General features: G+C 44.9%; 1 protein-coding gene across 3 annotated transcripts in view; it reads right to left on the bottom strand.

Moving 5' to 3' along the window:
- Positions 1-23,874, bottom strand: part of tmc6b (transmembrane channel-like 6b) — a 29,896-nt gene that overhangs the window by 1,020 nt on the left and 5,002 nt on the right. For 2 of the 3 annotated variants that reach the window (XM_015356430.2, XM_015356431.2), the window contains exons 3-22: positions 23,004-23,114; positions 18,278-18,436; positions 17,231-17,364; positions 16,833-16,997; positions 13,032-13,184; positions 12,009-12,117; positions 11,305-11,392; positions 10,239-10,493; positions 9,750-9,928; positions 9,313-9,457; positions 8,549-8,704; positions 7,225-7,418; positions 6,714-6,804; positions 5,593-5,690; positions 4,496-4,591; positions 4,012-4,087; positions 3,372-3,505; positions 1,911-2,087; positions 1,398-1,476; positions 907-1,005 (exon numbers count right to left, since the gene is read on the bottom strand). In XM_015356430.2, coding sequence (XP_015211916.1) covers positions 907-1,005; positions 1,398-1,476; positions 1,911-2,087; positions 3,372-3,505; positions 4,012-4,087; positions 4,496-4,591; positions 5,593-5,690; positions 6,714-6,804; positions 7,225-7,418; positions 8,549-8,704; positions 9,313-9,457; positions 9,750-9,928; positions 10,239-10,493; positions 11,305-11,392; positions 12,009-12,117; positions 13,032-13,184; positions 16,833-16,997; positions 17,231-17,364; positions 18,278-18,330 — 2,481 coding nt within the window. In that variant the 5' untranslated portion in view covers positions 18,331-18,436; positions 23,004-23,114. Of the gene's footprint in view, positions 1-906; positions 1,006-1,397; positions 1,477-1,910; positions 2,088-3,371; positions 3,506-4,011; positions 4,088-4,495; positions 4,592-5,592; positions 5,691-6,713; positions 6,805-7,224; positions 7,419-8,548; positions 8,705-9,312; positions 9,458-9,749; positions 9,929-10,238; positions 10,494-11,304; positions 11,393-12,008; positions 12,118-13,031; positions 13,185-16,832; positions 16,998-17,230; positions 17,365-18,277; positions 18,437-23,003; positions 23,115-23,726; positions 23,806-23,874 lie in introns of those variants that run through there. The other variant, XM_006635407.3, reaches the window with a different exon arrangement.

The raw sequence follows: 23,874 nt of genomic DNA on the forward strand, positions 1-23,874 counted from the left end.
ATCACTTTTGACGGATTATAAATTGAAAAAGATTAATCAGACAGCTGGATTAACAAGTCAAACCCACATCTGTCTGGTTTTAGTGGAACGAACATCAGCATCAATACTCTAAAGAGCAAACAGTATAGTTCAGATTTTTCTGCATTTGTAAAAAAATTGCTTTATAGTGGTTTGATAGAAACATATTACACCACGGTACTAACACGCATGAATCCAGTGGACTGTCAGCAGACATGTGGTTCAGTATAAAGGTCGTCATTCCTGCTCAATTTAAAAGCTGTGTGCGACAATACAGTACACTGTTAGTGTTACTATGGTAACTTCACTTGGATACACACTTCAGACTCTACACCAGCTAAAACAACAGGCCTACTGTACTTGTAATTGCCAAATTAAAATAATATTGATTTAGTTAGATGTTATTGTTCTGTTTTCCAGGTGCAAGAAACCGACAGAGATTGCTCATGTTTGGATTAAAAGGACGAAAGGACAAAACTGGCATTTGGCATTTTAAAAAAATTAATCGTCAACCACAGTTAAATTGGGTCAGGACTTGTGAGAATGAAAATGGTCTGCTTTGCTGTGCTCTATACATAAAATGTTAGCATTAATTATGTGATGTAGATTTTTAATTATTGCATTTAGATTTTGTTATCTTTGTTCTTCATCTGATTAGTTTGAATAACCAAAAACAATTTTGTACATATGTTTTTAAAAAGGCTGTTCCTTATTTTTCCCCAAATAAAATATCAATGTAATGAATAATAAATTAAGAAATATACTGCAGAACTAAAGTAGCTGATTTTTTTTAAAGGTTTCCAACTCCTCAGGACAAAATCATAATAATGGCTTCACCACCAGGGACAAGTCATAATACATCAATAGTGCAAGCTGACTAAAACTCACCTGACTGCTTCTAATATTCAACCTCCTCCCAGATACTGGCCTCTTCTGCTCGTGAATCACCTGCAGTTTTGTAATAAGGAACTTTTTGTCCTCTCCCTCCTATGAATGGCACGGAAAACGTGTCACAGGGAAAAGAGATTTAGTATTTTTACAAATCGCAACAGAGACCTCTTATGGCCAAAAAGGCAATGGCATGTGCGTCTGGGCTTGTAGGAGAAATAGTCTAAATAGTCAAAAAGTGTCTGGGTACAAGTAGGAGGCAAGGTTATAAGATCCACAGTTGTGACAGTAAAACTCCCCTGAAAACTCCCTTTTTATCGAGAAACTCAATGTGAAGTTATGTTAATTTTCTTTACTACTTCACATCCAATACAGCTTTTAATCAACTCATTAATACACATGATTGAGTACTACATGCCTAATTAATAATTCTATACAATACAAATCAATGAAGATACTAGAAAATGACTTAGTGGCAGTGTTTTACTTACATTTTCTATCTGTTCTTGAAGCAAACTGATTATTTTCCTTTGGCCATCCACGACTTGTGTGTGGAAATAAATAACAACTCTGGGTGGAAAGAAAAAAAAAATCAAAACCTTCTGCTGTTCTAGGAACAGGCACAGACAGCATCAACACGAAGCATTTCTCACAGAACTGAATACATGCCTGAATATGCACAGGCTTGTATCGCTCTTTGGAATCAGGGCCTGAATGCAGAATAAAATGTGATGAAGAATGAAGAGGTGCTTAACCTTTTTCTGAATTTTGTGCACTGAGCTAGCTGATACAAGAAAATTAATAACTCATTGGTAAAACAACAGACTTGCTGCTGATTGAGTCAGATATCAAAAGGAGTCAGATGTTTCACTGTTGTGTACCAGAGCAAAGCTGCAACAGAAAATGCTCTCTGTACTTCTTTCCACTGTAATGCAACTGTGATGCAACTCATGCAGTAATTAGACAGAAGAATACCAACATGTTTGTAAGCTGTGTTGACTTACAGGAAGATGCCCCCTGCAATGAAGAGGAACAGGGGGTTCTCCACCAGGTACGTGTGCACCCAGGCGAGCCAGGCCAGGTCTGGATTGGTGCTCTTGAGCTTCTCAGCCCACTTCTTCCCCGACTGAAACATGCTGTTCAGACCACGGAAAGGCCCACAGCTCTCAGAGGGCTTGATCCTGCAGAAGGAATATTACAATTCCTAAGCAGCCATATCACTCTGCAACTCAGAACTGGCAGCCCACTGAAGCTCAGCAGGTGTGAGCCTGGGCAGTACCTAGATGAGAGAGCTCCTGGGAACAAAACTAAGGTTGCTGCTGGAAGAGGTGTTAGTGGGGCCAGCAGGGGGCGCTCACCCTGTGGTCCATGTGGGTCCTAATGACCCAGTAAAGTGACAGGGACACTATACTGTAAACAGGCGCCGTCCTTCGGATGAGACGTAAAAGCTCTGTGGTCATTAAAAATCCCAGGCTGTTTCTCGAAAAGAGTAGGGGTGTAACCCTGGCGTCCTGGCCAAATTTCCCATTGGCCCTTACCAATCATGGCCTCCTAATAATCCCCGTCTCTGAATTGGCTTCATTACTCTGCTCTCCTCCCCATAGTTAATATGTGGGGAGCGTTCTGGCGCACTATGGCTGCCGTCACATCCTCCAGGTGGGGCTGCACATTGGTGGTGGTGGAGGGGAGACCCTATTACCTGTAAAGCGCTTTGTGTGGAGTGTCCAGAAAAGCGCTATATAAGTGTAAGCTATTTTTTTGTTTGTTTGTTTTTAAGCATTCTTTAAAACTCATGTTCTGCATCTACAGACTTACAGAAACTGCCAACTTGGGCTCACTCAGACACCTAAGGCCTCCCTGCTTTTGTTCCTCTGCGAGTGTGCACCCCTCCTGCGATCCTCCTGCTGATCCTCCTGAATGGGCGTCCCCCGATGGATTAAGACATGAGTAGCCGAAAGGGTCAGGGGGTCTGACCTGTGAGAGTGAGTGATTCAGGGCAAGGAGGGTCTCCCTTTTGGGCTATTTAAGACCATGCTCTTCTTTCCATGTCTCTCTCCAGTTTGGAAAATTACATTTTTGCTCGTATTCCATTTACTTCAAGAGTAAAATTACTCCCCTTTTGGCCAAATGGTACAACCCAATGGTAAATCCTACACATTTATACTTTTAAACTACATCAAAAGCAGAGGGGGAACGAAAAATAGAAAGAGCTGTTCTAACCTAAGACTTACTTTGTCTCTGAATCGAAACACACAAGTCGAATATCCAGTGCTATGAATGCAATAATTTCCCCAGGGCAGCACTTAAATAGAGTTTAATGAACTCAAGATAAACGAATATGTACTGTTTTTGTGCATGTTTCTCTGTGTTTTGCGGCTGCTTGTTAGGAATTTCCTTGTGCCCCAGTTTCTCTGCCAGGACCACCAAGTCCCCCACACACAGACTGGGAGGGAGGCGATACTTACGCCCAGAAGGTGTACGTGACAGTGACCGCGGCCCCTAGGAAAGAGGGGAAACACAGCAGGCTGATGAAGATGGTGGTCATCTGACTGGCCCTCCACGGCTTCCTCGGAGATTGGCAGTTCATCATCAGACTGGTCTGCAAGGTCAGACAGCAGTGCCTTAACATCAGCTACGTTCGGCTGGTAACATTTTCGTCACCACGATACAATGCTCAAACTGTCAAGGTAAAATGCAGCCATGCAGTTATTCATGTCTGCTAAAAGCTGGATTCATAATTTGATCCACCTGACCTGAATAAAATAATCCTGAAACGGCAGCCTGGAGAAATGTGCAGGTGGATCAGGGGAATTGTACTACAGGCTGTCTCTGATGAGTGATGCTGTTATAGCTGCAAGACTTGCTTTCTCATGGATAGTAACTGCTTTTGAAATTAATGACCCATACATTCAGCTGTGATCAAAACTGAATGCATGGAATTTGCATTTGTATTCTCAGCTGTGTTAGGATATTTAGGTTTAGGAAAGGACATTACAGCAAAACTACACATTATAGAATTCTTAGCTACCAAGTGATTAAAAATGCTGTGTACTAAAGGCCCTGAACACGAGACCACCAAACGGGTCTCTTGACATTCTTACCCACCTTTTTAATATAAAATAAAAGCAGTAGTTTGATAATCTGCATAGCAGGAAGTAAGGGGGAAAACAGCACACCCAACCTAGAGGGGAAAAAAAGATATTCTGTGATATTCAATCAAAATGATTTCCACGTCAGGCATCAAACTCAAAACAGCATTTAAATGCCCTACAAAACACGCTTTTTTGCATGGGGAGAAAACTACACTTTTACTATTACAGTACGGATGACCATTTGGGGTACAGTAACTAAACACATTTTCTGACAGTCTGAGTCAAGTCCTAACATGGCAAGAGTAACTTCAAAAATGGCATGCTACTACTATAACAAAATTTGAATAATTTTCTATTTGAGGAAGTGAGAGATCTATTGGGAACTTCTCACACGCATCGTTCAATAGGAACATCCAGTAAATGAACTGATGCCTGCTTTCACATGCGAAGCTACTGCACCTATCGATTTCTTGAGAAAAGAAAGCTGTGGTTCTCACCAGGCTAGTGTCTGCCCGTAGATAAGTTCCAGCACATTACGGGCAATGTCGAACTCGGGTTTCCTCTTCCTCTTCAGCGCTCTCTGAGAAAACAGCCTGCAAGCAAAGAAAGGAGTTGCAGGGGAAGAGCTGTGGCCACCAGAACCGCGTTTCACTTTGAATCATAGCACCCACAGCGCACTGAGGGAATTACCTCAATCTGCCAGTCAAAAACTGGCATTCCGCTGGACGACAGAAAATACCATTTCCTAAAATTTTGCCTACTATTTGATAGCATTTGTTTATCGAGTTTTTCAAGCTCAAGACCCATATAATTTCTCTGGCTTCTGTAAAAATGTCCTTATATCAGGTCTGAGTAAAAGCCAGAAAATTACATGAAAAAGTGTTTGTAATGCCTGTCCTCTAATATATTTCCATCCACCCATTTTCTAACTGCTTTATCCTGGCAAACCAAAGGCACCAGGCTGGGTACACCCTGGACGAGACCAGCCAGTCCATCGCCGGACACACACATACTGGTACGTTGCCTTCTGGGAAACTGGCCCCAGTGCGAGTATGGGCGTGTTTGAGTCTGTCGTTGGACTGTGGGTGGAAACCAGAGCACCCTGAAGAAAGCCACGTGAACAGAGGGAGAACATGCAAACTCCACACAGATACCGCTCCGGGAACTGAACCCAGGAGCCCAGCACTCAGAGGCAGCAACGCTAACCACTGCACTACCATGTTGCCACTCAAGTACACAGCAACTTTAAATGTTTTAATATTTTTTTAACCGTGTGCTTGCAAGTGTACAAACAGCGTCTGTTTCTTAGATTCAGAGAAAACTGTGGGCAAAATTGTTACTCTTCCATCCTTCCTGAGCATGTTTGGTTTGGTAAGTATAAAACTACCACAAGGTTGTGATTCATACCAATAAAGAATTGGTTTTCCCATGTTAAAATAACATGACAGAACTTCTATACCAATGTACTGTACAACCTGTGATTTAATACATCCTTTGTAAGTGCTTCGCACTAAATGTAACGATGAGCCTATGCTGGTAAAGAAAAAGTTAATTGAGGCCCTTCTTGAAATGACAGAACTGCAATTAAACATACTTCCAGAGGAATTCCCCAAAGAGGGTATCCAGTAAGGTGAAGATGAAATCCATCAGTAAAAAGCGATACAGCTCCTGTCCAACAAAGGTCTCCCAGCACTGAGAAGAAGAGAATGAGAGAAGTTACCAGAGTTTGCAGCTGTGGGATTTAAAAATAAATACGTGCTGCACTTTTATTTTCAAAGTAATGCCGAGGCAACGATGTCTTAAAATACTTGAGAAGCAAAAGCACACAGTTGTAACATGTGTAACAGCTGACAACCAAAGACATGCAAGCATCCACTTATTTCACAGGTACTGATATTATCCACAGTAATGATATTATCTCGTATGACTGCAAAGCAAAGCTAGACAAATGTATTACTTTCCTTTTTGTTCAACAACTAAGGCTGAATTTCTCAAGGCCCACTGGCAAGCAGAATCTATGTAAGCCAGCAACAGATGACAGATCTGGGGCTACTGTTAAATTGCGGCAGTTGATTAAAGATACTCAAGAGCAAATTGTTTGAAAAAAAATTGCAGTTCATGCAGATCATCAGGAGCAGAGCTGAGCACCTCTTGTGTAAGAGGTAAGGTATTTATTCTTAGTGTCTCAATTCAAGTTTAGTTCTATCGCCAAAGTCAAATATAATATCATACCATAAGAAAGTTGGAGCAGAATCACAAATCGAAAACAAAGAACACAGGTGAAGGTCAAGTATTCTCTCTTATCTTCCCTTCACCCAATTCAGGGTATTGGTCACCCTATCTAGGCCGGCAAAGGGCACAAGGCAGGATTCATCCTGGACGGGATGCCAGTCCACCGCAGGGCATGCAGACACAGACATGCACCAACTCACACCCGAGCCAGTTTCTCCCAGAAGCCAATTAACCCACCAGCATGTCTGGACTGTGGGAGGAAACCGAAGCACCCAGAGGAAACCCACGCAAACACGGGAAGAACATACGAAACCCTGGGTCCGAAACTGAACCGAGGACCTCACCGCTGCAAGGCGGCATTGCTAACCACTACCACTGCCCTCTCTCCTAATGTTAGCAGCCAATCAGAGCAGACTGCCAAGGACTGGGAGTCTTGCACTGTCCACCAGCCTGCTTGACCGAAACCAGAGGTCAATCTCTCACCTCCAAGTTCACACTCTGTGGGTTCTTGGCAATGTTTCTCAGCCAGTGGTAACACAGCACTCCCAGCAAGCTCACTTTCAGCACCAGGTTCCTGCAAACAGCCCAGAATAGTCATGTCACTGGAGGGCAGTTCTGCTTTGCAACAGGACCCTATCCATTCACCCTTCCTCTTCTTAGCAATGCATGAAGACGGAATAAAAACGCACTCTCTGAAGACAACATAACCGACTTCATTTTCCTAATCTAGCTGGCATCATGTTAGAGTAGGGGGAAAATCATAGCACTAGACCTATTTGTCAGTGAATTCCTTATTTGACTGGAACAAGGAGTTCAGATTTCCAGTCAGATTCCAGCTGTATACTCCCAGCTAATTTGGACCTGTAGATCAGGGTTATTCAATACAATTCCAATTCCTTAAAAGTTCAAAACATTACAATGCTATTAAGGATATTTTCCAGCTCTAAGTAAACTTTTTAAGCGGAAGAATGAACAGACAAATTCCATTTGTTACCTGAAGGTGGCGACATAGGTGTGCATACTGGGTGAGCTGAACTCCTCCATCCAGGCTACTGTGTTGAAGAAGCCCGGTACCAGCAGGTTAATACTGGAAACCACCACAGGCAGAGCTAGCAGACTGGCTTCTTGCAGCAGGAGACCCTCTGGCCTGCTGTTCTGGTCAACATTTCGTGTCCTCGTCCTCAGGTCCTGTGTGGAACACACAGAACCAGGGCTGGGATCAGTTGCTTTGCTCCACTGTAACAATACTCTCAATCCAGTCAGATTCCAGTACAGCATTTCACTCTCCCAGCTCTGTTAGAATGTGGAGCATTTACGTTATGAGAAGACGATAAGCTGCTTTAAATTATGATAACCGCAAAGAAAGAGGCTGGGACTATCTAATGAGCTGTCTGGGAGATGACTCTTTCCAACTGCATTGTAAAACAATAATAAAAATTATTTTCGTCTTGGTCATGCGATGATTGTCCCAACACTCCAGCAGGTAGAAGAGAAATGGGACACTCTGATGCCTGTGTATCGGCAGCAGAGTCCAAAGAAGAGCTCTAAAATAACCTGATGAAAAATATATCATATCTGAGGTAGTACATATCTAGAATTTATTTTAAATCAATGTGGGATCTATTTTGAGCTCGGTTTCTCAACAAACAAAATATCTTCGGCTTATATCAGCTATGACTATGGAGGTCACCACTCCAAACGGACACTGACTTTGTGAACCTATGCCTGGCCAGGCGCCACGTTAAGACCTTTTGGTTGTGGTGCTGGATGGTGCAAAGATGAGCTCAATTCATGGCAGCACCCAGCCAAGACTGAAAATCTTAAAACCAGGAGTAACAACATTATCTGATGCAGTGCTTGTAGGCATTACACACACACATGCCTTCAGGTCGTGTGGTTTCATCACACACGTCAGATCTTGCCTCCTTAGACTGGATAAGAGATTGTGAATTATGGAGGTTTCTCTGACAACTCTTGCACCCACTTGCTGTCTTTCCAGTACATACACTCCCAGCAGGATGTTGTGGTAACAGCTAGTTTAATCATAAATCGCACATTAGCACTGCATTTTTTGTTGTGGGGGGGGGTAAACTCACAGTTTCTGGTGAGCTGCGTGGATTCCTGTAGGTTGATGTCTTTTATGGATTCTTATATTATTTTTAATTCTTGTCACATCATCCAGACATACTCTGCAGTTTGACCAGGGGGTTTTGGCTGTGAAAAATGTGCTGGAAAATCCAAGCGATGCCCCCCGCGATTACACAGCGCATGTAGTTCGGACATGTGCTGTATGATCCCCGTGTCCACTGTTGTCTTACCTGGTGCATGTAATCAGAGAAGTAGTACGTGGCCAGGACACAGCCCAGTGTGACTCCCAGGCACATTGCCCAGGCCAGCATGTGCACCATCACCCACGCCAGCCTCTGAAGCAGGCTTGTCTTGTTCCTCCTGAGGGCCAGCTCTGACAGCAGCTCCTGCAGCCGAGAGGTCACGGGGAGAGTGAACAACTTGCTCTCATCTCCAGTGTGGGGCTTTGTCATCGGTCTCAGAAGGGGCAACAGCTGTGGTTGTCAAGGGCTGCGCAGTCCCCCCTCTCCCTTCCTGCCCTGCTGCGTCACTGGCTTTTCTGAACTTCATTGTTGTCTGCAGCCCCGGGTGGAATGTTTTTCCCCTTTCCAACCCTTCCCAGGAAAACAGAAATCTTTCTGTGGAGTCAGGTCAGGACTATACTCAGTGCCGGATTTCCATTTAGGCACAGTGCCTAGGGCCTCCAAACTTTTTGGGGCCTACGAAGGAGGGAAACACTAGTGACTAACAAAAAATGAGCTGAAACTAGAATCGAAGTGATGGTCCGTCACGTGGTTTAGCATTAGAAAAGTTTAGTGCATCGTGTCAATCGACGTCATTCAATTGGCGTTTACCCCTCCTTTTGCACATTTCGGAGTGAAAGTGCCTAGGGCCTACGGACACCAAAATCCAGCCCCGACTACACTGCCCCTGTCTGCTAACTGCTCACTCTCGTCTGGCAGCCTAATCAAGTATAACAATTCCAGCTGTGTGTGCCCAAGTGTGGTCGAGTTACCTTCAGCTGAGTGCTGATGTTCTCACACTGCAGCTTTACAGAGCTCTTCTTAATGACTTTAAAATCCCAGGAACAGAACACCTTCATCGCCAAGTCACCGTGAGGGGTGTCTATGCGGTAGCTTTCACCGAAAGACTTCGACATGCTGCAAAAACAGAAAAGCACAAGCGCTGCTTTAACCATCAAGGAAACCTCTGTGTTCCCAGGCTGCATATAGCTCCTGACTTCGCAACCCACACGTGTGACACCATATCTGGAAAAATGAAGTTAACAAAGCCTTTTTAAAGGGATCGACAGTTGGAAATATTATTTAGCAGGTCAGCAGTTCTAAAATGGCTTGGATAATGAAAGCCAAGCTGATCATTTGGCTTTCATTATCCATGAAACATGTAATCCAACCGGCAGATCATCTTAAAAGAATCACCAGCACAGCTAACCTGAAGACAAGGATGATGCAGGTGATAAAGAACGAGATGCCAATAGTGAAGAAGTAGGCCAGAGGCATGTTGTAGGGCACCCTTTTCTCATCAGAGCCTCCGGCTGCAGGGCTATAGCTGCTGTTCAAGGTAGAGTTGGTGTAGTAGCCATAAAACATCACAGTATCTGTAAAGTAGCCCTGTGCAGAAACAGAATGGGCAGAATTAGATACGTCACCAGGCGACAGAAGGCCCATCTGCCCCAGTCATGCCTCGAAAGCCTAACTGTGACAGTACACGTGTTTATTCAACCAGAACCTTAAAGAATTTGTCATGAAACCTCCCCTGCTTTAAATTACTTTAAAATCCTCAGCTACCACTTGTCTGTGCTGACTGGGAATTATTCTGGGTGTACAGTATGTGGTCAGATCCTTCTGAGCCCGGACAGAAGGAATGCTAGCGGGTCTCGGGTGTCCGGACGGGAGCGTCGACGGTCAGGCCTGTCCTTACCGCCCCCGTGAGCAGCTCCAGGCCCAGGAAGGATCTGTTCCTGACATCCGGGGGCCGGTGGACCACCTGCGGGATGACTAGGAAGAAGGTGTTGACGAGGAAGAGGAAGACGTTGAAGAGCAGCAGGGTCCTGAGGAAGACGAAGTAGGAGAGCACGCCCGTCCCGAAGCGGCCGCCCAGCTGCTTCAGCGCCACCTGCCACAGCTGCAGGCGGCGCAGGAAGGCCAGCCAGCTGGACCAGCCTTGCCGCAGGCCCTGTGCGAGACAAGCCACAGCACACCGCCGCTGGCCATCATCTAGTGGGACACTTTCAGGCGTCCTAAAGCACGTCCAGGCTCAGAGCCGACGGACCGCCTGACTGTGCTCACAGCAGCAGGGAAAAACAATTCTTCACTATAAATATCAGTGTCGAAGGAATATTCCTTTTGGTCAATTGCATGGTCAAACGCATGATTCAGACAAACCCAACTGCAAATTAGGAAAACTACAATGGCAATTACTGAGCACAGTGCAGTAATGCAGTGATCAGTGCATGGACTTGCGGCTCTGCGGCTTGATGTGACACACTTAATTTTGTCTTCATTTCAGGATTTTGCGTTTTCTAACGGATTCTGTACACTTGTTTGCTACACGCGAGGAGCAATTTACGTGCAGAAAAAATTGCATTTTAAAAGTTTGAAAATACTTAAGGGAGGATGTTACATAAGAGTTGTAACGCAACATAAAAAAAACCCTTTAGAAAAAAATGAGTCAGACTTTGCTCCTGGTACAAAGGATACAAACATACCCACAGTGACGTTTTATGCGGAGCGGAAACTACAGTTCTTCGTAAGGATTTGGCAACACTTAACCCTTCACTTGCCAGCTAGGAGCAAAAATTAGCAAAGACATTTTTTTTTTGCCGATTAGAAAATTGTTTCTTCGCATTTTCTGGCTTCCTCTGAAACCCGTGGACTCTCATGCCGTTCGGCTTCTGTCGTTCGATTGTAAGTGAAAGTTAAAGGGGTAAAGTGCGCCTTGTAACCCAAGGTCGTGTTTTGCACATAGCTGCAGGCCGGTTACTCACAATGATGAAATAACTCTTGATGTGGCTGCAGCACGGAATCTCACTGCGGGAAACAGAGTGCCCTCCTTTATAGTTACAGGCCAGTTTCCTGCGGACAAATTCAAGAAAAAACAGAATTTGTCTTTCTTTTCCCCATGTGAATCCAGGATGTACCAGCTATACAATGCGAGAAATTGTATACCTAATGCAAGAAACTGTATATGGCTAATAAAGTGATCTTATCTAAAAAAAAGGGCCTGTGCCTGTGGCTGGAACTGGTTGCCAGTTCAAATCTCATGGCCGGCAGAAGAATCCTACTCCGTTGGGCCCCTGACCAAGGCCCTTAACCCCAACTGCTCCAGGGGCGCCGTATATAAATGGCTGACCCTGCGCTCTGACCCCAAGCTTCCCTCCCCGTTTGTGTGTCTCATGGAGAGCAAACTGGGGTAAGCAAAAAGCAAAATTCCTAATGCAAGAAATTGTACATGGCTAATAAAGTGATCTTATCTTTTATCTTATTCCCTGTCTAGACCTTGCACTCTTCGTGTACTGAAACCAACTATTTAAAAAATATCTCCTGAACTGCAGATATCTGAAAGAGAGGAGATTGAAAGATGGGTTGTTGCCTGTATCCAGTGGCAGGTGTGAATCAGAATAACCCCCCCCCATCTCCACTGAGAGCAGGGAGCGTGAGGGCTCGGGCTCGGGGCGGGCGCCATGCCTACCGGAGCTCAGACTTCTCGCTCAGGCTGAGGGGCATGGTCCGCAGCGTGCGCGCCCGATCACTGGCTGGCAGGCTCTTCAGGTTGCTGATCAGACGCTCCGTCTTTAGAGCTGAAACCAACCGGACCATCAATGAGATCACTGCAACAGTGTTTTCACTCCCGTGTGGTTGTAGCACACCCGCCGAGACAAAAAAAGTTAGTCTCTCCGTGCAGACGCACAGTAAGTGGGTCAAATATTAATTTCTATTTTTGAGAAGGCACACATACAGTCTCACCAGTATATTCATTTCTTCTTTTCTACTATACGAGTTTTAAATAAAGGTCTTCCACTCCTGGCTTCCATAATTGGAACCAGGAACTGCACTTCATTTCATTTCACTTCCTTCATTCTAAAGAAAACAAAAATGTAAAGCCAATGTACCGCATATCTTACCCTCCCACATGAAGTGTTACTTTGTAGACTAGAAGACAGTAAAATAAACAGGTGGTGCTAGTGGAACAGGCCAGTGTGCAAATGACTGACGAGAATTTGGTGCCCACAAGACGCAAGTGTCATTTGCGAGAACCTGACAGCAGACGACGAGCTGCTGATGCAGAAAACCACTTTGGTGGTACTTAACTCACGGGATATAAAGTAAAATGAGTTCATGTATGGATGGTACAGGGGTCATCTAAAGTATTTTAATTCAGCTAAATAGGAAATTAAAGAGCTTGCTTGCTCCAATTCAAAAATCTTGGTTTTCAACCACTCGTTTATTTTTCAGGTGCTCTGGACAGGATATATGTTAGGGTTTGGGTGGTATCGTCTTTGACGAGACGGCTGGGTAGCTTGATCCAGACAAGCCCGGCGGAATTCTCCATTAAAGGGCTTGAACACATTAACCTCGGCTCAACGTCAGTACCGATGTTGGGGCCCCACTGCCATTCTAGGGCATGTGCCATTGCCCCCAGGCACCCCCCTGGGTGCACTCCAACAAAATCCGCGCGCAATGGCGACGGGGCACGGCCAGGCGGAGCCCTCACCGTCCTCGTCCTCGCCCACCGCCACTCCGTATCCGCGGATGCTGGGCCGGGAGGAGTGGGAGAAGTCCCGGATGGAGGGCCGGCTCTGGTGGCGGCGGCGCAGCTGCAGGGTGCGGTTGTAGTACTGCGAGATGATGGCACCGCGGTTGCGCCCTGGGGCAAGAGGGGGGAAGGGACACGCAGTCAGGAGCCGGCGATAAAAACCTGGAACAGCGGAGCCGACGCCAGGAACCCGAACTCCCCTCGGTTCGGCGCTCGCTGGTGACTAATACTTCTCTGGCCTTCGCGCATGCTACAAGCCACAATGACATCACGGTGGTGCGTCAATGACAGAAAACTGCGCAAGAACAATCTTGAGAATGTTATTTAAAGACCTTACAGGTTGGGTTTCAAGAAACTCCACTGTTTAGTTATAATGCATCAGCTACCTCAGCAGATTGTATGATTTTCTTTGATTAGACTCCTGAAGAGCCTGTGCAAAGTGCTGTTGCGTAGCTATGACCCCACCACCACCACCAGCAGCAGGCTCCTGTACCGCAACCCCGGATTTTTCCATGCTCTTGCAGGGGAAAGACACTCCCAAGTCAGAAGCATCTGGAAATTATTAGAGGGCTTGACCCATGGAGTCCGTGACACCAGCTGGATTCTCCCCAGAGCTCCTTTGCTGAAGCTCTTGACAGACACATTCTCAAAACACAAAAGATCGAGGGCAGAAAACCAAAGCCCATGAGGATATCGAGGGAGCTGATGTGTATAAGCAGGTCTGACACACTGTGCGTTATACGGGAGATCCCGAAATGTTCCCACCACAATAAGACCTTTTGCAGAAGGAAGTTGCTTTTGACACTGAAAGCCGATTCTGCCAGACAGCAGCAGTGCCAGCGGAAGATGAACTAATGCATAGGTGAGGCAGAGAAGAGCCCTCTGCAGCAATGCCATGCAATAGTCCTGCATGCCTGAAACAGGCAACAAGCAGCACATATGCAGAAGTTCATTGCTGTAGGGAGTAAAACGTCACAGGCAGCAGGTTTCACAAAATAAGCAAACCTAGGCCTGGAACAAATCAAAAAAGTAAGAACATTAACTTCTCCTCCCCACCCCCATCTTCACAATTATGCCCACGGGACTTGAGGGTGAATTTTCATCTGGTAGATGAATGCAACAGATTAGAACAGAGACCAGATTAGAACACACCCACTGTCAGGGAACTGCGAAAAAAAAATTGCAGTTTTTTTTTTAAACATTACATTTATTTTAATACCATTACAATGTATCACAATTTTGCTTTCTCCAAATTTCTAAGTGGGTCTCAAGTTACGGAGGCAATGGAGGTTACGGGCTGGACCATAGATCCGACAGAACAGGAATGTTTCCTTTTCAGCAACTCGAACTTAAGTCAGCTTTTCACACCACGCTTGTAAAAACCTGCTATATTGAAAAATCATCTTTATCTTGCTGAAACTTAAGGTTTCACTTAAATTTGACACTTATAAAAATCATGTGATTAAATATTTTTAGACTGAGATACACTCTTAGTCAAAAGTTATTTTAAAGTGCTGATGTTGTAAAACACACCCTGTGATCAATATGGTATTCAGACAGCTTGCTACAGTATGTGCACTGCAAGAGCTGGTGGCCTAAACCAAAGACACGAGGAACACAATCTTTTTTAGCTATGTATCTGCAAAGATTCATCATTCTAAGACCAATACGCAGGATCCTGTCTTGATCCTGTCTGATCCAGATCCACAGATCCCTAAAGACCCCAAGTGGTTTTCTCAGGCATGTGCAAGATCTGCCACAGAATGAGTTAGGATCACAAGGTCAGTCAAAGAGTGGTGTGGAGAAAATGTGTGGCATCAATGGATTGCAAGCAAAACAAATCCTGATTTGTTTTAAGAATAATATATGCATCTTATATATATATATTTATAAAGATATATGGAGTTCTGACAAAGGTTCAGGAGGGGATGAGGGTAGTGGGACGGATTAAACTCAGCTGCCATAACCCACAACAAATCCTGATGTAATTTCTCAGATTCCCATATATACCACACACCACCCTCTCCTCTTCCTCGCTCGTCTCCACCTTCTCAACTGCCCCTTGGTCGCCTTTTCACCGGGCAGGAGGGTCCCACCCCCATGCTACCTCCAGGAGGTTGGCCCTCAGCCAAGCTGGTGAAGCCAAGTCCTCACCAACTTAATTCTGCTTTCACACAACCTCCAGCTGCCCTCATGCCTTGAGAAATATCTTAACACTGGACTTTCAGCAGCATTCCGTTTAAAAGTGTCCTGCACATATAGTTGAGTGGCGTGGTGTCAGAGATGCGAAGGAACTACGAGCACAAAACAAATATCCCATTCCTGCAGGATTCCAGGAGCAGCAGGAACTATCCTTACACTTGCTCTCAGCTGGTTTAGGATTTGCAGTGGTACTACCACGTTACTCAAAGTGAATATTCCGCCAGCCATCGCAAGAGGTCGCAGCACAGTTCAATGAAGGTTTAAGATCAATTTTAATCCGTGACGAAAAAGGCCATTTTCCAGAGAACACCGGGAGAAGGCACACACATAAGGTGCAAGCCCCATGGTGTCTCAAATTCCAGCAGCGATACCGTGAGTTTTGTAGGCTGGCTGCAGTCATGTGCGCCCTATGTTATGATCATGCATGGGTGTTTGTGAGTGACCATTACCAATCTTGCTGGGATCGTGGAAATGTAGTGGCTTTCCTGATAACGTTATCCCCGCTTTCAGTTACTCCTGCGGTGTCACGTACAACAAGTGACACTTGTTGTGGTGCCTTGATAACAATGTGGCCCTGAATGTCAACAAGACAAAAGAACTCATTGTGGACTCGGGGAAACCCAGAGGGAATCGCGCCCCAATCTCATCGTTGGCACAGCAGTGGAAACCGTCAGCTGCTTCAGGTTCCTCAGCCTGCAGATCTCCACCGGCTTGGCTTGGTCACACAACACTGTAGCCAGTCTAAAAAAGGCACAACAGCACCTGCACTTTCTGCAGGTGCTTAAAGAAACGCGGTATAGGGAAGCAGCTCCTCCTGAACTTTTACCGGTGCACCATAGAAAGTTAGAGAGTGTCCTCCCTCATGGCATCACTGTGCGGTACAGCAATACTACCATGCCTGACAGAGATGCTCTACAAAGGGTTGTGGAAACGGCACAGTGGATTACAGCACGTGACTTACCATTAATTGAAGAGATTCACACCATCAACTGGTGAGATTCACACCATCCGCTGTCGCAACAAAGGACAATCCGTCACGCAAGCAGTACCGCACTATTAAAGCACAGACCACTAGGCTTGAGAACAACCTCTACCCTCCTGCAGTGTACATCCTCAACAGCTAACTGTGCAGCGCCTCGGTCTCAATGCACTTTTTGCATGGTCTACCATGTTTTTTTTTTCCTTCCTCGCTACTACATATTTATTGTCCCACAACATATTTATTGTTCCCATTCTTATTATTTATTATGTCTGCAATGCACTGTCTACATCGTGCGGTGCTGTCCGTGTATTGTGTATGTCCTGGGAGATCAGCGTGAATAAGAAATTCCAACGCACATGTACCCCTCTACTCCCTACTCTCCACGCCAGTTATTTCTGAGACGTCCCGTACAGCAGGTGTCCGTTTCAAATGCACCGAGGCCAGTCCAGGAGTGATGGTCCCAGGCCGGAGGCAGATTTCCGCAGCCCTAAACGGCGTAACAGGCCGGCGCGGCGAGCGCAGATGCCGCTTCAGCCCGTAAAAGAGGCGCGGGCGCGCCGCCAGACGGGACTCACCGATGGTGCGGCTGGGCATGGCCGACAGCACCCTGAGAGTGGCGGCGGAGAAGTGCTCGCTCATCAGGGGGTCCCCATCTCGCGCGCCCCCGGTGACGGGGAGCTCCCTCTCCCCCGGCTCATCCCTGCCGTGCCGGGCCGGAGAGGACAGGTAGGCCGGATTATCTGAGATAAAGAGACCAAAGAACAGGGGCCTTTCAGACGGAGAGCGAAAACCTGGGACAAGAAGCGCGTCAAGTCAGATATTATTGTCCAGAGTTCTCTTTAAACACTGAATGCTTTTCTTAAGTGACCAAGACATCCTAATTAAGATTAAAGCATTCAACCTCACATGGCTTGTGGTAACCTCCAACAGGCTCCGTTGACTTATTATTAGTTCGGAAAACCCCCGCTGTTACCTCGCCCCTCCCCCAGAATGTCATCCATCTCGATGACCTCCTGACCCTCCTCGTCCATGCTGTGGCTCTGCTCCTCGATCAGCTGGCTGAAGGAGTCGTGGACAAGGTTTTCGTCCATGGGACTTAAGGGACTCCTGCAGGGAAACAGGAAAAAAATCCTTACTGAGCAAGCGTGTAGACACAGTTCATACACATGCAGCCCTACCGTTCATACACATGCAGTGGCACGTGGCAGATAAGGCAGGTCATGAGATGGGTGGCTGGACCAGGGTTAGACTTTCTTCGGCTTTCAAGGAAGATTTCAACATCTGTATTCTTATAATGCAAAACATAACCCTGTTTAAATTGCTGTGTAAATTTCCCTCCTGTGGTGAACTGCAACATCATGATAAACTTATCAACCCATCCCCCTCCCCAACCCTCCAAGGCAACTCTTAGAGGTGGATGACAGCCTCTGACACAGGGGCACTATGAAGGAAGAAATTTAAGAGTTTAGGAATGAGAGCAGGTCTAGACAAGAGACGAACTGACACAGAAACTGACAAAAAATGAGAGGGAGGATGCAAAGCTGTTGTTGGGTGTTTTTTTTTTCTTGTTCTGAAGCGTTACTTGATAAATCGATTAAAACAAAGTTGCTTTTGCGTCAGAGACAGAATACATACCCTAAAAAAAGATCAGAGCTCCCCAGGGAACAATGACAGAGAATAATAATAGACTGACAATTACAGACATTTTTACTATTTAATGGGCGCTCATGCAAATGAACTGCAAAACAAGAGTGCAGAGTGTCACATTAGACAGCTGAGACTCTCCCACTCCTGATCGCAGTCTGTCCTGCGTTGTAACTGACTGTGTACCCACGGCCAATCGATAAGGCAGGCCAAGCAGAAGTCTGATAGCCAATCTTATTTCTTTCCTTCCTGCGAGCGGGTATACTGTATAAAAGTAATCTGTAATGCACGAAAGAAACAGACTTTAGACAGATATTTAGGGGAGTGAATTGGAGGGGTGCTGGGGGATATGAAAGACTTAATATTTGTGACTCACTCTATTGCAGCTTCCATTTCCTCCAAGTCGCTGAAGCTGACCTTCCTCGCCATCCCACTACCAATCTGTCTCGGGGTGACCGCAGGAGGGCAGCGATTACTGCAGGGGCTCCCTCGTCCAATCAGATCGCTGCCTTTCTTCAGTCATGCTCGCCGTTACCTGGGGAGACAGAAGGAATGCTCAGTTTTGTGCAAGCAGGCATGGCCATGCTTTCAGTCAGTCATCTCCTTGCTAGCATGTGCTTAACGAAAGGAATGGCTAGATGATCCAGCACGCGGACAAACCTTAAGCATAATTACCTTCAGAAGCGTGAAAAGAGAAGAAGTTTGGGTGCACATGAATGCTGCACAATAATGCTTTACCAACGTGGAAAACAGCATGGTGCAACACTCATTTCCTTTCAACAGGAAGGCAATTAGTCAAAAGCAGATGTGGAACCGGGTGTTGCAGGCATGGTAGACGAGCTGGTCACACACCCCTGTCCACTGGCAAGCTGTGATCTTGCTGCACCCTGTGCGCTAACTTTGAGAAGTCTTTCATTCCTGGGTCGAGGAGCTTGCACAGCAGATAACCCAAGCAGACAGACCACTGGCGAAATGCTCTCGACACACTCACAAGCTATGAGGAATTTAATGAGGAGAACACACAGTATAGGCAGTCTACAGAATACCCGCAGAGACTGAATTCTGTGTCTCCGATTTCTGTCAACAACAAACACAACCCAGACGTTTAGAGTATATAAATACATCCATATTAAAACAGGATGGTTTCATTTTGCATCTTGAATGAGATCAGGCACACAATGAAGTCTGAGACACGATCTGAAAGCCACATCAGAGGCCAACCCAAAAGAACAAGCCGAAGCTTGAAATAACCATTTAAAAAAAAACAAAATTCAACGCAAAAGAAAAGTTATGCTAACAAATGGAATGGACGCAGATATAGTTTGTTCTAGCCCTCTAATGCCTTGAAAACAGAAAGAAACCTTTAGGAAGACACTCAAGCGTAATACGTTTGAAACTTGAACTCAATGTACTGTGGAGAACAAACCTCAAGAAAACAAACGTCTAAGTGCTCTGTGCCTGTAATTCTTTGGTGGAGACAGGGTGATCTTTCTTCCTAAATAGTAAGTTTCTTCTTCCATCACTTGTCTGCAGCTCTGCAGTGATGTCAATGGAAATTTAAATAATTTATAAAGGCAGCTCTTCACAGAGACCCACTATTCCTTCCCACAGATCATCTGGGTCTCCTCCAGCTCCCTGACTTCATCACCACGGACAGGGTGTCTGTAGGGCTTCTACATCATCTCTGATTATTCATCCTCCCCCTCATCCAAGGGCTGGAAAATATGTTCCCACAGCCCGGCAGCCCTTCATCGAAAACACATCTTCACAGAAAAAAAAAACAAGTTTCTTGTGGTAATGTTGCCATTTTCCTTCACTGTTTACAACAGAAAGCATAACAATAAGGAATAGCTCAGCGCTGATCTGAGCCTCCACTGAGTTATAAACTATCCCCATCACAACAGCTTATGCACCTCGTCGGTATGAATTCAGTGAAGCCTCTAGAAATATTAATTCCCCGACTTAAAAAATATCATTTAAAATATGTATATTCAGAGATCAATGACGGCAACTCTTGTTCTAATAAAAAAATATAAATCTGCATGTCAGCTTTATGATGTGTTCTGGGCAGTTCATAGTTTCTCTTACAGGAGAATAGAGTTCATTTTGCTGCCACCACCAAGACTGCTGTGCACTGTGGACTAAGACCACATTGTGAAAGCCCTGTCACAGTGTCAGAAATCAAAACCACTAAATATCCTTCATTTACAAACATGGCCTGCTTTTACCAGGGGAGGATGTATATACATCCTTGTTCTCTATGTGTACTTTACTACAGAAACAAATACCTTGATCCTTGGTCTTGGCACTACATGTAATACAATATGATGAAAATAAAATGTAGAAAACTAAAATAAAAATAATTCTAGGAGTCACAATAAACACATTTTAAATCACCAGGAGATATACAGTAAATATCCTCCAGATAATATTTTCAGAATTCCATGAGAATTCAAAAGTATTACATTAATGAAGGAGCCACTTGATGTTAATTTGTGTTTGTTGGATAAAGACTAAAGAGGGATGCAAGAAAACAGACCAGTTTCTCTAATAAAACCTTTTTTACTGCTGGCAGTAAATAAAACTGTCCATACATTTCTGTTTCCAATTAAATCTCTTCCTTTCCAACATACTGCTTAAATCTGTTTCCGTGTACCAATGACACCAGTACAAGTACAGTAATATCTGAGCTTTGGCTTAAGAAGGTAGTGGAAGACATTTTAGTTGCTTCAGCAAGTTACACTTGGCTCTTTCTAAGTTAGCAACTTGATAGCATGCATTTAGCGGTCAGTCCACAGCAATCCTCACAAGACAATGCAAGCCAAGTCAGATTTAGTCAGTAAAACTTAAGTGGCCCCTGAGCAAATTTCCATAGTGCAGTTCCTGGATGAAAACACAAAGAAAGGAAAAGATGGATTCAATTAAACGATCCCCTGCTCTATAATTAGGCATACTGTAAAATTTCTGTAGACACTGGACCGCTCCAAGATATTTTTAAGGTGCTAGGCTGATTTAACTCTCACCTTGCCACACTAATGGTTTAATTATTTGTGGAATAAAAAAAAAACTAGAGAGCACGTGAGCACCACTTACATTTCATAAAGCAATTTGAAATCATCTGAACACAGAAAGAAAAAGTACTCAAGACGTTTTAACTTCCATCTTCTCCGCAGTTGCACAGTAAGTTTCTCCCAGGTTTGCACAGGTGGAGGGGTAAAAGCTGAAAGAGCTGAACCTGTTCAGCCTCAAGCAGTGAAGACTACGGTGGGGCATGATCCAGGTTTTCAAAATCCTCAAAGCCAGCAAGTTTCAACAGTGGTAAACGAGAACCGGAGGTCACATGTGGACACAATGTGAAAGTGCTTTTAAACCTGACAACAGGAGGAACTTCTTTATGCAAAGGGTGGGGGGCAGTATAGGACAAGCTACACAGGAATGGCTGGCATCCTTGGACTAACTGGTTACTAACGTCCAATGGGGCAAATGTCTTCCTCTTGTTTGGAAGCCTGATGATGTTGTTATTATAGATTGTGAAGCTGTTCTGGATTGGGACTCTAAGAAGGTGTGTCCCCAGTTACTCATCTGTGAGGCTTTGCTTTTGCAAAGCACTGGAGCGCATAGCTTTCAGCCGACACCCATTTACTGACACCTGTCCACGGCTGAGGGGGGAAATTCAAGCCTGCCCTGAGGATATCCTTTGAAATTCCTCCCACGCTCTCTAGCCAATTTCAGAGACTGTCAAGGACTCGTCTGGAAAGTCAAAATGCCTTCAGAGAAAATTAACTAGGAAAGAATATTCAGTTTTAACTACTGTACCCATCACAAAATAATTCTCAAGTGCAAGACCTCAAGCGATAGTAGAACACCTGCGTATGAGTCTGTAATTACGTTGCTGTGCGATATTTTTTTGCAGCATTCTGTTTTTAGTCTAACGTATAATAGAGATCAAACCAAATGACAACACATTGTGATTCGACCCAGCAACTGTCACATTACATATTTGGCCACAGCAGCTAATCCCCTGATTACAATCAACGGCACTGATTGTTCTCTACAGCTGTGAGTGGGCTGTGCACCCCAGCTACAGGACAAGACAAAGTATAGTTTCATCACTGGCCTGAACCAGCCACATGGACTGCCCATTGGTATTTCCAGCTGTCCAGTCCAGTTTCCAGGTGTATGGGATTTATAGCTTCATTTGGATGCTCCCTGGCTGGTTTTCTGCAGCCATCTCATGAACGTCTAGAGAGCCGTTCAAGTGGTTCACAGAGGTAGAAGTCTAAATATATTAGCAGCTAATGCCACCATATTTCTAAATCAGGTGTCCTGACACGTTTGAAACGGGAGTGTTGCACCCCTATGCACAGCGCAGACACGGCTTTCTGGTGGGAACTGTGGGTTTCGCAGCACGACCGCTTCCACGGAGCCGGCGACTGGAGACTTGGAGTCTTCTTACTACACTTGAGACTTCAAGAGTCAGCTGGAGTTCACTTACAAAAGAACTAGCCCCCCACTAAACGACCTCTCTTAGTCCATTGAGCATGCAAGCCGGAAAAGAGATTCTCCCACGCTCTTTAAAAATGCAACCCTTCATTATTTTTCTAATGATGCGTTTGCTTCCATAAAGCCCTAACACGTATGTGAAACACACATTCCCAAAACGTCAGCCTAAGGTCCCTTTGTGGTGGTGTTATCTTTACTAACTGCATGCATTGCAGTTTCTTTCAATGACAGCCAGTTTGACTCCAGCAGACTCGGGCATGGATTGCGGAACTGCCCCGGGGCTGTAGTTTTTAAACACCCCGTGTGAAAACCATTCAAGGTTTACAGTCATCGCCCGGTCGAACTGGGCTCCTATATTTATACACAAGAAAACGAGCGTCAACGCACGTAATTATAAAAGCAAGGGTAGTAATCTCCTAATCTCTAAGTGCGATTTGTCCTGTTAGTACCCTATGGCGGAATAATTTGTTGTATGAGGTTTAAAAAATAATAACATAAAGGTATCGATTCGCGTATATGACAGTACTAAGACTTACAAGACACCGACCATGAAACACAAGTAGCACTGCGTGTATAAACTCTTCTGACTGCAGACTCACCTCCAAGTGCCGTAACAAAACTTTATCTTGATGCACAACCGGCTTTCACGATCTCTCCGAAGTTTGAGCTCTTCTGGACGGGAGGTAAGCACCAAGCACAGACCACCGCTTCTGCAGGGGGTAGCAATATAGAAGAAATGTTGCGGGATATTTGTTGGCAAGCTTTTTAAACTGTTCAAAAAACAACCCTGGAAGCTGTAAACACACTCCGTGTTTTGTTCCTTTTTATATTGGATATTGCCTTTACCGACCGATCACACCCCGAGTCGGCGAACTTGCAGAAGTTGTCCTTACGGTCGAGTTGCTGGGCAATGGTATAACCCTATTCTTTATTATTAAATGCATGCGTTCCCTGTTGTTGTTTTATTTCCCCATTTTCCAATGTATGTTTTCTCGAACTGCTGTAACAGGCACTGCAGCTACTTTAAATCAATGTCTGCATTGTCGATCAAAAAGCGTGGTGCAAAAAGACAGAAAAAAGGGATCTTTTAAAGCGGCATCGATCGAGAATCGGTGAATCTTTGCAATCGAACGACATAACTTCGCCTCAGTCCTCAATTGTCTTCTGTCCCGCCCCTAATCTGAATCACAATACACTCGTATCTGTCCCTTTCAGAGGAATAACGATACATAAACCGCGATTTTACCACACTAAACTATCCATATGTTTAATCAACCATATGGCTCTGTCAACAATGCAAAACACACGCTAGAACTACTTACAGTGACTGTAGCTGCAGCTTTTGGAACGTTTTTAAAGGGCGAACCAAAAATATACTTTAAACAAGTTTCCCGTCTGTTAATCCGGATTTTATATCTTAATATATGTTATGTTTCAAAATATTTGACATCAAACGGAATGCTGGAGTAC

This window comes from Lepisosteus oculatus, chromosome 9, assembly GCF_040954835.1.
Source record: "Lepisosteus oculatus isolate fLepOcu1 chromosome 9, fLepOcu1.hap2, whole genome shotgun sequence".
NCBI classification, from domain to species: domain Eukaryota; kingdom Metazoa; phylum Chordata; class Actinopteri; order Semionotiformes; family Lepisosteidae; genus Lepisosteus; species Lepisosteus oculatus.